Here is a 15897-nt window from a genome sequence, read left to right on the forward strand (position 1 = left end):
AGCATGAAGGGGCATACGGATATTTAGCATATCTAGCATGTAAATACTTTGCAGTGCTGGCTACAAAAGTGCCATGCAAATGCCTGTTCTCGCTTTTCTGGTGACGTAAATAAGAAGAGGGCAGCATTATCTCCTGTAAATGTAAACAAGCCTGTTTGTCTTAGCGATTGGCTGAACAAGAAGTAGTACTGAGTGGACTTGTAGGCTCTGAAGTTTTACATTGTTTTGTTTTTAAGTGCAGTTACGTAACAAAAAAATTCTACAATTGTAAGTTGCACTTTCACGACAAAGAGGTTGCACTATAGTACTTGTATGAGGTGAATTAAAAAATACTGTTTCTTTTGTTTATCATTTTTACAGTACAAATATTTATAATAAAAATATACACTTTTATTTGAATTAGAACACAGAATACAATATATATGAAAATATTTAATAAATTTAAATTGGTATTCTGTTGTTTAACAGTGTGATTAAAACTGCGATTAATTTTTTTGAGTTAATCGTGTGAGTTAACTGCGATTAATCGACAGCCCTACTGAAAATCTTTTATTTATACCTTTTGTTAGTGATGTATAATTACAGGTGTAGAAGTGTGCAAGAGGTACTGTGGATTCCATTACACATTATTGATTTTATATTGAAAAACCCAACTCCATGGTTTAATGCAAACTAGTTTGTTTTCCTGAAGTGGCATAACGTCTGCTGATAAACTAAATCCTATGTAATATAAGTGTTTAGGAGTCAAGTTCCTCTATTATTTTGAAATCTATTTCAGTAGATACAGTGGGTTCAAATTATATATCTGATTTTCTGACAGGACTTGCCAGATAGTATCCAAGTAGGTGGCAGGATATCACCTCACACTGTTTGGGAGTATGTAGAAAAAATAAAAGCTTCAGGAACCAAGGTAAGGAAGAAACTTATACTTTAAATTAGAAGACTTTAACTGTCTGCTGCAGTGTCAATATTGTGTATATATAATGTTTTCAAACAGTTCTCTGTTGAAAATAGTATGACTTTATGTACACAGCAAAAACTGATACATGAGGCTGCTATCCTCTCACTGCTCAAATCCCTCTTGAAGAGCCATTTCTACTGTGATGTTTAAATATAAATAATCCAATTTGAGGGTAGTTGATATTTTTGTTGGGACCTGGGGTTTGGAGTTGATAGTGTATCTTATCCCTTCTTCCTACTGTTAATTTCTGGCTTGTCACTCCTCCGTTCCCCTCTCTCCAGTTTTCACCCAGCTGAAGTCAATACAGACATTAGTCAGGTGGTTCTGATTTGCCCTTGTGTGCGAGAAAACACAAGGAGTTCCTCCCTCTCCTTCCCCTTTCCCATACCTGGTGTTAGGGTTCTTGCCTTTCCACTGTAGCAATTAATGATATATCTTAAACACTAAAAATAGTGCAGAATACATATTCCTAAGGAGGGTTGGTAGAATAAAATTTGAAATATTCAAAATTTGGCATGCCTTCTGAAAAAGCTGGTATACAAGAATCAGCAGACAGAGAAAATATTTTAATTTTTTGTCATGTACAATCAGTAATTTTTTTTTCTGGAAGCTTCTCATTCTGTTTTCTCTTAATGCTTCAGAGAGACTTTCTTCTGCTGTCTCCTACTCTTCTGTCTCTCTACTGTATTTTGTCATCTCCTCCTTTTTCTAGTCAGTTGTTTCCCCTTTTCTGTGGATTGTATATTTACTTGAAGACCAAGCACTATTAAAATTTACTTAAAAAAAAAATTGTAAACACTTCTTTTTTCCCTTTTTAAACAGGAAATTTGTGTAGTTCGCTTCACCCCGGTAACTGAAGAGGATCAAATTTCCTATGCTTTGCTGTTTGCATACTTCAGCAGCAGGAAGCGTTATGGTGTAGCTGCCAATAACATGAAGCAAGTGAAGGATTTGTATCTTATCCCTTTAGGTGCCTCAGACAAAATTCCACATCATCTTGTACCTTTTGATGGACCTGGTAAGTACAATAGAGATCTTGGAAATTTACATATAGTAGCACCTCCCCCGTGAATGGAATACGAAATGTACCTGAAAATTAAAGTTTAACGTTTTAAGTTACAACAGTGTTTTTGAGCAAACTGAGTATTGCACATCTTATTTGAATAAAACATTACTGATCGTCCTGGTATTATGAGAATCTTTTGTAACAGACTGGAAACCAGTTTCCAACCCATAAAATTATTTGGATTAATGTGTTTAAATATTTAATCCAAAAAATGTCTTGTGATTCATGTTTAACATACATTGCCAGGTGGCAGGGGATAGAGGGAAAGGTGAGAGAGAGTCTGATATTTAGTACAGCTCAGTGAATAGAGTGATGCAAGTGACTTCTGGAAGAGGTTTATTCACATTCACTGATTTATTTTCGTGGATGTTCTCATGTAGATAAACCTTAAATTGAGTCAAAAACCCTTTTTAGTTAAACCAGGGCTAGTTTCTTGTTTAGACAAAGGCTTTAGGTGAGGGAAGTGCAGCTTGAAGAAGTGAACCCATAATGTGTAGGCATTGTGAAGTCATGTCTCTGGTTCCTTGGTCCTGCTTGGGGCCAGCAGTAGTGTGAGTCTGGGGCAGCTTTTATAGATACTGAGAGTTCTGGATTGTGGGGAAGAAAACTCACCTATATGTGCACCTTTGGTGCCCAGGTCCACTGCAGTGGTGGTCTGTTGAAAGTCTTGTTGAAAGTCTCTGGATAAGGATAAAATGGGTAAAAAATAAGGGTGATGTCATGGTAGAACAAGAGGTGGATGAGGCTTTAAAAAAAAAAATCGTAACAAAATCATCCAAAGCACAGGACTTGGTGGTAATGTGGGACTTCAGCTACATATGTTGGGAAAATAACACAGCAGGGCACAGATTATCCAATAAGTTCTTGGAATATATTGGAGACCATTTTTTATTTCAGAAGGTGGAGAAAGCTCCTAGGGGAGAGGCTGTTCTAAATTTGATTTTGACAAATAGGGAGGAACTGGTTGACAATTTGAAAGTGGAAGTCATCTTGAGTGAAAGTGATCATTTGAAATGATAGAATTCATGATTCTAAGGAATGGTAGCAGGGAAAACAGTGCAATAAAGACAATGGATTTCAAGAAGGCAGCCTTCAGCAAACTCAGGGAGTTGGTAGGTAGGATCCCATGGGAAGGAGGTCTAAGGGGAAAAACAGTTCAAGAGAATTGACAGTTGTTCAAAGAGACATTATTAAGGGCACAAGAGCAAACTATCCCATTGTGTACGAAAGATAGGATGTATGGCAAGAGACCATTGTGGCTTAACCAGGTTATCTTCAGTGATCTGAAGCTCAATAAGAGACCTACAAAAAGTGGAAACTAGGCTAAATTATAATGGATGAATATAAACAAACAACACAAGCATGTAGGGACAGAATTAGAGAGGCCCAGGCACAGAATAACATTAAACTAGCTAGAGACATAAAAGGTAACAAGAAAACATTAGAAGCAAGAGGAAGACCAAGGACAGGGTAGGCCCATTACTCAATGTGTGGGGGGGGAAACAATAACACAAAATGTGGAAATGGCAGAAGTGCTAAATGACTTTTTTGTTTGTTTTCACCAAAAAGGTTAGTAGCGATTGGACATCTAATATAGTGAACGCCAGTGAAAATAAGGTAGGATCTGAGGCTAAAATAGGGAAAGAACAAGTTAAAAATTACTTAGATAAGTGTCTTCAAGTTGGCAGGGCCTGATGAAATACATCTTAGAATACTCAAGGAGCTGACTGAGGCGATATCTGAGCCATTAGTGATTATTTTTGAAAACTAATGGAAGATGGGATAGATTCCAGAGGACTGTAAAAGGGCAACTTTAGTGCCAATCTATAAAAAGAGAAATAAGGACAACCCGGGAAATTACAGACTAGTCAGTTTAACTTCAATACCTGGAAAGGTAATGGAGCAAATAATTAAGCATTTTGCAAACATCTAGAACATAATAAGGTGATAGGTAACAATCAGCATGGATTTGTCAAGAACAAATCGTGTCATACCAACCTAGTAGCTTTCTTTGACAGGGTAACAAACCTTGTGGATAGGGGGGAAAGTGATAGATGTGGTCTATCTTGACTTTAGTTACTGTCTCACGTGCCCTTCTCATAAACAAACTAGGGAAATACAACCTAGATGGAACTACTACAAGGTGCGTGCATAACTGGTTGGAAAACTGTTCCTAGAGAATATTCATCAGTGATTCACAGTCCAGCTGGAAGGGCATATTGAATGGGGTCCTGCAGGAATCAGTGCTGGGTTTGGTTCTGTTTAATATCTTCATCAATTACTTAGATAACGGCAGAGAGAGTACGCTTATAAAGTTTGTGGATGATACCGAGCTAGGAGAGGTTGCAAGTGCTTTGGAGGATAGGATTCAAATTCAAACTGATCTGGACAAACTGGAGAAATAGTCTGAAGTAAATAGGATGAAATTTAGTAAGGACAAATGCAAAGTACTCCACTTAGAAGGGAACAATCACTTGTGCACACACAAAATGGGAAATGACTGCCTAGGAAGGAGTACTGCAGAAAGTGATCTAGGGGTCCCAGTGGATCACAAGCTAATTGAGAGTGAGGAGTTGCCAAAAAAAAAAAAAAGGCAAACATAATTCTGGGAAGTATTAGCAGGAGTGTTGTAAGCATGATGTGATAAGTAATTCTTCTGCTTTACTCTGTGCTGATAAGGCCTCACTGGGAGTATTATGGCCAGTTCTGGGCACCACATTTTAGGAAAGATGTGGACACATTGGAAAAGTCCAGAGGAAAGCAGCAAAAATGATTAAAGGTCGAGAAAACATGACCTGTGAGGAAAGATTAAAAAGATGGGTTTGTTTAGTCTGGAGAAGAGAAGACTGAGTGGGGACATAAGTTTTCAAGTACATAAAAGGTTTTTACAAGGAGGAGGGAGAATTTTTTTTTCTCTTTAACCTTTGAGGATAGGACAAGAAGCAATGGGCTTAAATTACAGCAAGGGAGGTTTAGATTGGACATTAGGAAAAACTTCCTAACTATCAAGGTAGTTAAGCACTGGAATAAATTGCCTAGGGAAGATATGGAATCACTGTCATTGGAGCTTTTTAAGAGCAGGTTAGACAAACACCTGTCAGGGATGGTCTAGATAATACTTAGTCCTGCCGTGAGTTCAGGGCACTGAACTAAAAGACCTCTCGAGGTCCATTCTAGTCCTACGATTCTATGATTCTCTGTTCCCATTTGGGGAAATGATTGTTGGGCATAGAATGTTCAGTAGAACAGCTGGCACTCTTCCCTTTAAGGTCTATTTGTTTCACTTCTTCTGGAAGTTAAAATTGTGAATCCCTACACATGCAAAAATCTGAATAAACCTCAATTGAATCATTATTATTTAAGTGAAACTTGTGAGAAATTCTATGCTAAAAAATCACAGTTAGCACTTGTATACATGAACATAAGTTACAGAATGACAAGCTGTATACTTAGATTTTGCATTCCAAGTCAGGCATTTGAAATTTTTACTTATTTACATAGTAGCAAGGCTTAGCCAACCTAAAAATATATACATATATTCTTTATGGTAAGACATTTTTGTGTAGAGCTGTTTTTTATTTTAGGCTGAACAACCTTGACATTGATCCTTTGAAAAATTATGTATTTGTTATGCTATTTTTATATTCAGTTTTCTTCTTAATGAAAACACTGATGCTCCAACCATACCTGCTTTTGCTTGGCCATTCTGATTATGCTGGAGCCCTGGAAAGGGGAGTTTGTGCCACCAAAAGATTACCTCTACTTTGAATTGGGGGGAACCCAAGTAACTAGTTAAGGTGGATTTTATGTCCCCTTTCTGCTGTAGTAGGGCTGGGGATCTAGGCCAAGATATTTGAGTGTTGTTCATTTTTATTTTTGAAGGATTTCCCTGGGCTAAATTCATTTAAATATGAGGGCAAGAGATTGACAGTGTTTGTGTTTTGATTGTAGGATAGCCATTACCTATATTTAAGCCAGTCCTTCTGGATATCAAGTTTACTTATGCTCATTTTAGGTATATTTAAAAATATCCGAAATTAAACCTTTTGCTATGTTTTAATATGGTGCATTGTTGTGCAGAGTTGATGGTAAGCTTGCATTATCATTGCCCATATGTTTGACTCAGATTGCTAAAAGGAGACCCACATTTTTAAGGGAACCTAAGTTATCCCAAACAAACTACCTGATGGGCAGAATTTGCCTCCTATGAGGCAATGGCATGAAAATGAGGTGCACTGCTTGAGCCAGCTGTCTGGTTGCCTTATGCCTTTGAAACACACAGTACCTTTAGATACAGGAGAGAGCATACTGGGAAGCAGTCCTTGCTACATCGTTTAAGAAGCGTGAAGAAGTGTAACTGATTTTTCACATAGAACAGCTCTTTTGGGTGAGGGGGGCTGATGGGACCCAAAGAATACTATAGACATATGATAAGTTATCCTTTTATTAAAATGATTGTCTCCAGATAAATGTATTTCATTTATTAATTGCTTTTATGATTTTATGCAGGGATTGAAATACATCGACCGAATCTGTTGTTGGGTTTGATAATTCGTCAAAAAATGAAGAGACAGATTAGTGCTAGCACTAGCGTTGTGGATGAAATCCCTGAAAATGCCCCGAGTAACTTGCCTCCGGAAAAAAAAAGCAAATCGAGCAAGCCTGATGTCTCTAGTACTGAAGTAGTAGTAGAAGAAGAGGAGGAAGAAAATGATTTTTTTAATTCCTTCACAGCTGTGTTACATAAGCAGAGAAATAAGCCTCAACAATCTAATACAGAAGAAATGCCAGCAGTTATTGAACCTGTAGTAGAAAGCATCAAACATGAGCCACCAAAGCCACTGAGATTTCTTCCTGGAGTTCTTGTTGGATGGGAAAATCAGTCTTCTACTCTTGAACTAGCAAATAAACCACTGCCTGTAGATGATATTCTTCAAAGTCTTTTGGGTACTACAGGACAGATATATGAACACCATCAGTCAGTGGTGGACCAGTGTGCTAGTCAAGAAATGCCTTTATTTGCTGAACAAACAAGCTTAAAAGAAGAAAAAATGAATATTGCTGAAGAAACTGCTGATGAAGCTATAGAAACTAAGACTAGACTAGATGATTCACAAGAATCCACTGATGTTACAGTAACAATGGACACACCAGTTGCAGGGACCTCATGTTCTGCAGGAACTGTAGGAACTCTGATAAGTTTAAGTCTTAAGGGAAAACCACCAGATGTTTCTACAGAAGCATTTTTAACAAACTTATCTGTTCAATCACAGAGCAAGGAAACTGAGGAGTGTAAAGAAAATGATCCAAAGTGGCAGCTGTATGACACAGAGAATGTTTTGCAAGAAAGCAAAAGGACCACAAATTCTAGCTTCTCTTCTTCCTCATCAAATGCAGGTAAAGCAAGTGGTGATAACAATGTTAACATAGGTTCTGCTGAAAGTATAATTGCTAATACTTCCAAATCTCCACAGTTTATTAATCTTAAAAGGGACCCAAGACAAGCAGCTGGACGAAGCCAACAGATTAATGCTTCAGAAAATAAGGAAGGGGACACTAACAGAAATGAAGAAAGACAAAATATACAATCAGACATCTCTGGAAGTGAGCAAATGGAGATGGAAAATAAACAGTCGGGAGAAAAGGGCTTAAACGTGTATCAAAGTGGTAGTCAGACATCTGAGATGCAGTGTACCTCGGCTCCAACTAAAACAGATAATGTATGTGCTTCACAAATGGAAGAGACAAAACAGTTACAGGAAGATACACCGATGAAAAATATTGAAACAGTGCACTCATTTAGAAGAGGACCAGCAATAACCTCATCTCATTTTGAAAAAGAAAATTCTTCTCATTCTGAATTCACTTCCAAAGTCCCCAGCCCAGTTATGAGTGGAAACTTCTCACCAGTTAGACCTCAGCAGCACAATTTTCAGCATCTTAAATCTAATCTACCTGGATTTCAGTTTCAAACACTTTCACCTCCTAACTTCCCCCCCCAGAACAGCCCCATGTTTGGATTTCCTCCTCATCTACCACCTCCACTTCTTCCTCCTCCAGGTTTTGGTTTCGCTCAAAATCCTATGATGCCATGGCCACCTGTTGTTCATTTATCAGGTCAGCCACCACATTATGTTGGACCCATTGCGCAAGGGCCATCGCTGGCTCATAAACAATCAAGATTTCCAGGGCCAGAAAACTTTTATCAGAGTAAAGACAATAAGAGACCAGAAAGACGCCATAGTGACCCTTGGGGCAGACAAGAACAACATTTAGAGAGAGGGTTCAGTAGGGGAAAAAGTGATCAGCATAGACAAAGGTTTTATAGTGAATCCCACCACCAAAAGAAAGACAGACATGAAAAAGAGTGCAACAGTGAAAAATACTGGGAACAGGATTCTGAAAGGAATAGACGGAAAGACAGAAACCAGGAAAAAGAGAGGGAGAAAAAAAGCAGAGAGGAAGGACATAGAGACAAAGAGAGGTTACGACTTTCACATAGTGATAGGGGATCTGATGGAAAATCCTCTAGGGAGAGTAGAAATCCAGAAAAAAAGATAGATAAACCTAAAAGTGAAGAACATTCTCATGAAAAGGATAAAGAGAGGGAGAAAAGTAGGGAGAGACATAGAGAACGAGAAAGTGAAAAGAACAGAGACAGACATCACAAAGACAGGGACCACAATGACAGAGCTAAAAGCAAAAGGTAAAAAGAGCAGGCAGTCTTTCAAAATCCTATTTAAATAATTGTTAGTTGTGTCCTAAAGTTTTGTAAAAATGCCTGCTAGGATTGTGCCATCTTTTTTTATTCATTGTTGGTGTTTTGCAAAAACAAGTCTGTGTTTTGGTACAAAGCTGTGTACCAATACTCATCTTCTTTTACATTATACCGACTATCCCTAGAAATAGTTTAATATTTTTCAGAATTTTACATTGCTGTATATTCAAAATTTTAAAGATTTCTTTTATTAATATGCAATAAAGGCTTAGAAATTTCTTAGTTGATGAAGTTGGCTTTAGTCAAGTATGCATTATAGTTGCTGCCTTTGGTAATTTGTGCTCTCTTCTGTTTTAAGATGCTCCAGTAAATTTAAAAATGAATTTCACATAATAGCCTTGTTTTTAAATTGCACTGTTTTTGAGGACTGTAGCAGAGTCTTAGTATCCCTCATACATTACAACACAAAATACAACATACGTTGAGTAGTGTGAAGTTTTTTTAATGATTCAGTAATACAATAAAAGAATTCAGCATTATTTCCAGTAGTAATCAAGTATTTCCCAAGCATCTGAAGCAGTTTGTGACCAGAAATTAGAAGGCTGAGCTGTCCAAATGTTATTGCTTTAAACTGCACTTGTTTTAATAACATTTTTAAACTATATTCTTTAAACTTTGATTTGTTACTAGTCAGTTAATTTTCCCATAATTTTTCATGCTTCAAAAACTTGAATACCTAAGCTTGTACATTATCTTGTGTTTTGCTATCCTTTTTACTGTAAAATGTAAATATTTTAAGGGATATTTTGATTCTAAAAATGATAAAACTTTCTCACATACTTTGTGTGTTTGATTTCATAGGTATGAAGCAGTAGACTAAACAATACAACAAACAAGATGTAGAATGACTCTTGTAGCTTTGCTTTACACTTAATGACGAGTGATTTTTTTTTTTTTTTTTGACCATGTCAGGGCTTTTAATAAACAGAGCAGTTCAGATTTTATGGTGACTGGCATCCACTGATACTTTTTTTTAAACCAAAATATTACTCTTATACTTTCAAAAAAAAAAAACAAAAACAATATATTGCTCATTTTGTTGAATCTGCTTTTGAAAAACAAATATTCTACCATTACATTATTCTGTCCATCATACTATTTTGCAGTATTTGGTCTAATTATTTTTACTTAAGAATATTGTGTATAAAGAAGTTTGAATACATTGCCTTACCTATGAACACAGCTTTTTGCACTTTGGTGTAGAATAAACCTCTTCTTTCCAATAACAGATTTGTGATTAAAAGACAATAATTGTTAACTTTTTAAATTGGTCATATATTTAAAAGTAGCTTCTTATTTGCAGACATTGCACATAGCTTTACAGCCAAATTAAATAAGGTTAAAATTAAAAATGTTTTATACCAAATAAAGGTGGTGGTAGCTTTTATTGTATAATTATTCCTAGGCCAATAGCTCTCAAGTTTCACAAAATAATTTCTCAACTAAATTAGGAACTGAAAGCCATATTTAAAACCTTAATTTAAAAATCCTACATGGCCTATGGACTACAGGACTCAAATCATTCTGTTCAAAATTGGTTCAATAATTGAAGTGGTGGTTGGGCTATTAATTCCATGGGTGGTAATAAATTGCAAGCATTGTGGTGTTGCTTTGCATTTCAACAAATTGGGTTCTCTCGGCCAAGAAATCTAAGTTTAAATATCCTTTTCCTTTGGGGGTCTATATGCATAGTACCATTCCTTTATATTCATTTTGAAGTAGGTAATGTTTTGTGTTTATTAGATTTATATTCTGATTTAAAGTGGTGACTTTGTTTATGGGATTAAGATTTAAATAATTTCAATATCTGTACTAGATGTCTGTTGTATAGGCTTTCTTTTAATCTGCCTATTAGTAGTCTTCTTCCCAATCTGCTGGTACTCACAAGCCACCTCATATTCTGTTTGTATCATAAAAATAATTCAGTACCAGTAAAACTGAACTGCTACCCTTTAAAAAATTAGCATGCCTAATTATGTTAAGATGGTTTGCTTGAAAAGGTAATTTGTGAACATGATAGCTTGGCCCATGCTGCATCACATTTTCAAAAACTTGGTGAGTGGATATAGGGTAACAGTGGTATCCACCGTGTAGCTCTCAATTGTGGCTTTCAAAGACACCTGTATTAAGAACATTTTTAGTTGATGATGACTGGGAAATCTGTTCCCAGAGTCCTGCCCTTCAGTTCTAAACTGAAGTGTTTGAATACGTCTCATCACTATAGAGTGGTAGTATAGGGTGCTGCCTCCCCAGTTTGCCTCCCATATTCTCCATGTAGCCATGGGAGTTCCTCAGGTGTGAGCTGGGAGTGCTGTGAGCAGCTGTTAACTGTTCCCCTGCTGCATCACATGGTGGGAGAAGGGGAGAGAGTAACTGGTTACTCCATTGTCTGGCTAGCTGCTAGGCTGTGGGAGACTTGGGGCAGAGAGCAGGATAGATGGCTCCCTTCCCCTCCCACCAAGAGAGAGCCTGGGAAAGAGGAATAGCTGAGAACCAATAACCTCCCTAATATACCTGTTACTCCTCCCTGTTTCTTGGCTCCAGTTATCCTAGTAGGCTTCTTTAACTTGCTAAATGGCAACAGTCCATTGGGGGGTAGCTGGAAAGCAATATTCTTCAGCTACTCTTCTCTCTATTTCTGATATCTCTACTGGGAAGTGTGAGGCATAGGAACCTCTGTGCTCATTGAGGACAACCTTACACTGGAGAAATCCCCAGCAAAGGACTTGTGAGCAGTTTCCGCTCCCTTTGCATTGCCTGAGCAGCATAAAGAAGTGGACCAAGCAAGTGTCTGTCCCAGAGTATTGACTGTTGTCCCTTAATATTTAAGAAATAGTTTGATGAATAGGGGAGACATTGCTGCTTTATATGTATCCTGAAATGGGCCTGGAAATTTGGCCTGTCACTGGGTACTTCAGATAGATTTAAATTATTTATATTGTCTCCTTAGAAGGCATCCAGCCTTTTACTTATATGATTCTTGTTGAGTAGCTGGATTTGTATCTTGAAATAAATCCATGTAATTTCTCTTCTCTGCAGTTGAGTACAGTGTGTGTATATATGTGTGTGTGTGTGTGTGTATATATATATAGTTAATTTCTAATATGAGAAGAGAGCTTGATCCTGAGCTGTAATAAAAGGGAAGAAGGTAGAAATCCACCACTTTTGTTTTGATGTAAACATTTTATTTATACAGTAAATTAATAGCAGTTGATTGAAATTAAAAATTTAAATGGCATTGGAGGCCATATCATAACTGAGCACATTAAATATAACACAAGTATCTGTTTTATTTCTTGTTGATTAAAGTACTGATCATTAAAGTAATGATAACTAGGCATTTGCAAAATGAATTAAACTTGTTTACTTTGGGGTTTTATCTATGGTTGAGGTTTTAAGTTGACACGAGGATTGAACTTCAATGGGAGATGTGTGGCTATATCCCCTAGACATCTTGGAAAATCTCAACCTACACTGAAGGAAAACTCTAGTGTTTTCCTATGAAATGCTGTGCATGCATGAAGTTATTCCACAAATGCTGACTTTTTCATGCTTTACAGGCAATTTGTAAGAGAAACTAAGACTTGAATAAACTTTTTGGTATTAAAATAAATGGGAAAAGTACTGAATTCTGGATGACAGTAGTAGACAGATTTGTGTGTGTGTAAATAAAACTCAGGCAAATGTAGTTAATTTTTTGTATACTATTGCCAGTTGGTTTCCAGGAATTCCAGGTAAAACTAGGCAACCTGTACTCCATCACCCTCCCTGAGAACTGGTTTCTGATGTCTGCCTTTCTATTTCTTTACTAATACAGTGTACTTGAGAATGCTGGGCTAAAGAAACTGGAAAGGAGGGAGTAATTTAAACATTTCTCAGGGCAGTTCTTCTTGTAAACTCACTTTCAGAGTACAAAACTGTCTCACGCAAAATAAATCTATAAAATCAAAGTTTCCTGTTTTCAAAACAGTATCTAGAAATGAGATTAGTAGCATAAGTAAATTTGACCATTTTTCATCTGTGCTATTCACCCAACCATATAAAAAGTTAGGTAGTTTATAGTAGCAAGCAAGTAGTTACAGCATGTGCGTAATACTACTAAGCATATTACTAAAAAGGAGTCTTTCTAATATTACTAGCCAGTAGACAGAGTGGAGCATAAACCTACTCATCTGTTCATGTGGGGGTTTTTATCCCTAATTTTTTTCAGTTAATCCCTATCTCCATCATAAACATTGTAGCCTTCTGCCTTAATTAATTGGATTGTTTTAGAATCTTGAAAGAGTACAACATCTTTAATTTTACCAACTAGCTCCTGACTAAAAAGCCCTGAAGTGACTATGTTTACTTTTCTGCCAAGTTCAAACCCCCCAAAATAGCAAATGCCTCCATAGTTTAGAGCAATGTATTTTCTTTGTGGATCAATATCTTCAAAGAGAACCAGATATTCATCAAGGTACACTTTAATAGAAGTCTGGTTTTGAGCTATGGTGACAAAATGCCATCTCTTGCAACAAAGGGAATGTTTACTGTGAATTAAAGGGACAGAGATTTTTTCTCCAAGATTAACCACAACTTTCAAGGTCCCATTAGTAAGACCAAATGCAAGGAAATCATTGTCTTCATTTTCAGCTTTTCCCATCCATAAAATTAAGCCTTCACTCTGACTAGTAGTAAAATTTAGAGATACACTGGTAAATCTGAGGTCTCTCTTTCCATAATGAGGATCCATGTATTTGATGTATGAATTACCTGCAAATTTTGCTGTAGAAAATGAGATTTCATTGTCACAGTATCTACCTGACCATCCTAGTGTACATGCACAACTGTATGAAAATAAAATGGGATCAGGAATACAAAGAGCCTGGTGCAGACACACATTCTGTGAACAGTAAACAGATTGTTCACATGTGTTCCCTGTCCAGGGTTGAGGACATAAGCAAGAAAAGCCTGAGTTTTGAACTTGACATTTACCATTATTTTTGCACACTGTGTACCCGCAAACAGTTCCATCACAGTCACCTACATTGGAACCATCTTTAGGGTCTGCCTCAGTGAGTTTTAGTTCTCTGTGGTTTATAATAATTTCTCGTATACACCCACTGAAACCTATGGGTTCATTCTCTATTGCCATTGAATTGACAAGATTTAAGGATGACACTCCTCCGACATAGAAATCTGTGTTTATGTCGAGGGCAGTCATTCCAGCACTGGCTTTCTGGGTAATGTTGATGCCATCCAGATCCAGGTAACCTTCATTACCTACTCTTCCTGCTTCAAGGAAATGCCATGTACTTCCATTTGTACATACGTTTTGAAGAGACTGTAAGATGACTATCTTGTCGCCAAGGCTGTAGCGTAGTTGTACAAATCCATTTACTAAGGATATACATAGAAAGTCACCTGTGGAGATAAATTAACTTGATGTCAAATAGATTTTACTTTGAGATGGTTTAGGTAGCAACTCATATAGTTAAGGTGTCCTGACACTTCATTTTAATACCCTCTTTTCAATTTCTTGTAACTTTACCAGACTCAAACCATTCAAGCTGAAATTTTCCATGTTGGGTGTGTGCCTCTGTCAGCATTTTTTTTTAATAATGTACTTCAGCTATTTCTGAGAATGAGATTAGGGAAAATGTATTATTATTATTATTTTATTTTTGGCCTGTGTTAAAGTCTTACAACTGCTTGAGAAGCTCTGTTGCCACACTTTGGAGCAGGGATTTGAAATTTGGCAAGGTGGAAGGGGAGATTGGAAAGATTGCCCTCATATCCACAATATGTGTTGTGCAGTCCCTGAAAAACTGTCCAAATGTGGCCAAGTTATAAGTCCCAGAAAAATTTCAATTTAAAAGTGCTCAGCAGAGGCTTGCTAGAATTTAGAAGCTAAATTCCCTGAAGATTCTGTCTTCACTGACTGAACGTGCCTTATCCCTTCCTGTCTGCAACCAGATTGTGCATGTGCTATCCCCAGCACATCTGAGCATGCCTCATCCAAGGGGTTCAAGTCCCTTACAGTTGCTTCTCCCTGGGACTGCTGTGGCACCAGGCACAGGGCCTGAGGAGGAAGATGTGCTCTCCATGTTTCTTCTACATCCAGGCAGCATGGAGGAGGAGGAAAAGGAACAGCCTGAATTGAAAGCAGAGGGGTGAAGAACAGTGTGGAGGAGGGTGAAGAAATGGAGAACAGCAGTTGTGTTAGCAGCAGGAGCCAAGACTGGGAGGACAGGGGCAGAAGACAGGAGTGGGGCATAGTTGCTAAGGAAAGGAGCTGGGGATTATGGGAGGGCTGGAGATGGGGGCAGGGGGAATAGAAGTAGGGAGGGGAGAACATGGGCAGGAATTGAGGTGGGGGACAAGAGAAGAAATAACTGCACTGCTTATTCTGTCCATGGGATGAGGCAGGAAAATAGTATGTGGTCATGAAATTAAGGACTATCATTATGCATGCGCACAATGGGTGCCAAATTGAGGTTGGAACGGTAACCTTAACACTTGCATTTCCTAACATTTGAGTGCTTGACTTTGCAACTTAATTTTCTTTTAATGTAGTTTTTCTTGTTTGTAATAGATATAAATGACAGTTCTATCAAACAGGCGCTTTCCCCCTCTGTAGCCTTTTATCAGTAAAATTGACATTAAAATGTAAGAAAATTAAATATGGTATTTTTTTATTGTGATTCATCATGCTTAAAAATGAAATCACCTACCAGTGATGAGTTCGTTAGGATTAAATTCATGAATGACTAATTTCTCTGTTAGAGAAACTCAGTCTGATTCTTTGTTACTTTATTTTGAGTAGATCACATGCATCCCAGGAGAACTGCATTGACTTTAATGGAGTTACAGTGGGGAATGAATGTTTTTAACATTGGTTTTATAAGTCTGCAGCAAATGAGGCAGAGTTTCACCATCTCAGTCATGGAACAGTTCATATAGCTGGGAATGTGCAGGACATGTCATACAAGTTCAGTTTGAGAGAAAGGTGAATTACTTTACCTACCATGTGCAAAAAATAGAATGATCTGTTTAAATCTAATGGTTCATTGTATGTTGATTGATACCGGTCTCACTAAATCTTTCCCATGA

General features: G+C 37.3%; 2 protein-coding genes across 7 annotated transcripts in view; one reads left to right on the forward strand and one right to left on the reverse strand.

The window, feature by feature from the left end:
* Nucleotides 1-9584, forward strand: part of PHF3 (PHD finger protein 3) — a 71788-nt gene extending 62204 nt beyond the window's left edge. For all 6 annotated transcript variants that reach the window (XM_005300171.5, XM_005300172.4, XM_065587926.1 and 3 more), the window contains 3 exons: nt 821-910; nt 1784-1979; nt 6537-9584. In XM_005300171.5, the coding sequence (XP_005300228.1) occupies nt 821-910; nt 1784-1979; nt 6537-8737 (2487 nt within the window). In that variant the 3' untranslated portion in view covers nt 8738-9584. The remainder of the gene's footprint in view (nt 1-820; nt 911-1783; nt 1980-6536) is intronic.
* The window catches only part of LOC101938928 (protein eyes shut homolog), a 616724-nt gene continuing 607365 nt past the window's right edge, over nt 6539-15897 (reverse strand). The window contains exon 19 of the mRNA XM_065587927.1: nt 6539-14208. Coding sequence (XP_065443999.1) covers nt 13016-14208 — 1193 coding nt within the window. The 3' untranslated portion in view covers nt 6539-13015. The remainder of the gene's footprint in view (nt 14209-15897) is intronic.

The sequence above is a fragment of the Chrysemys picta genome, chromosome 3, assembly GCF_011386835.1.
Source record: "Chrysemys picta bellii isolate R12L10 chromosome 3, ASM1138683v2, whole genome shotgun sequence".
Lineage (NCBI taxonomy): Eukaryota > Metazoa > Chordata > Testudines > Emydidae > Chrysemys > Chrysemys picta.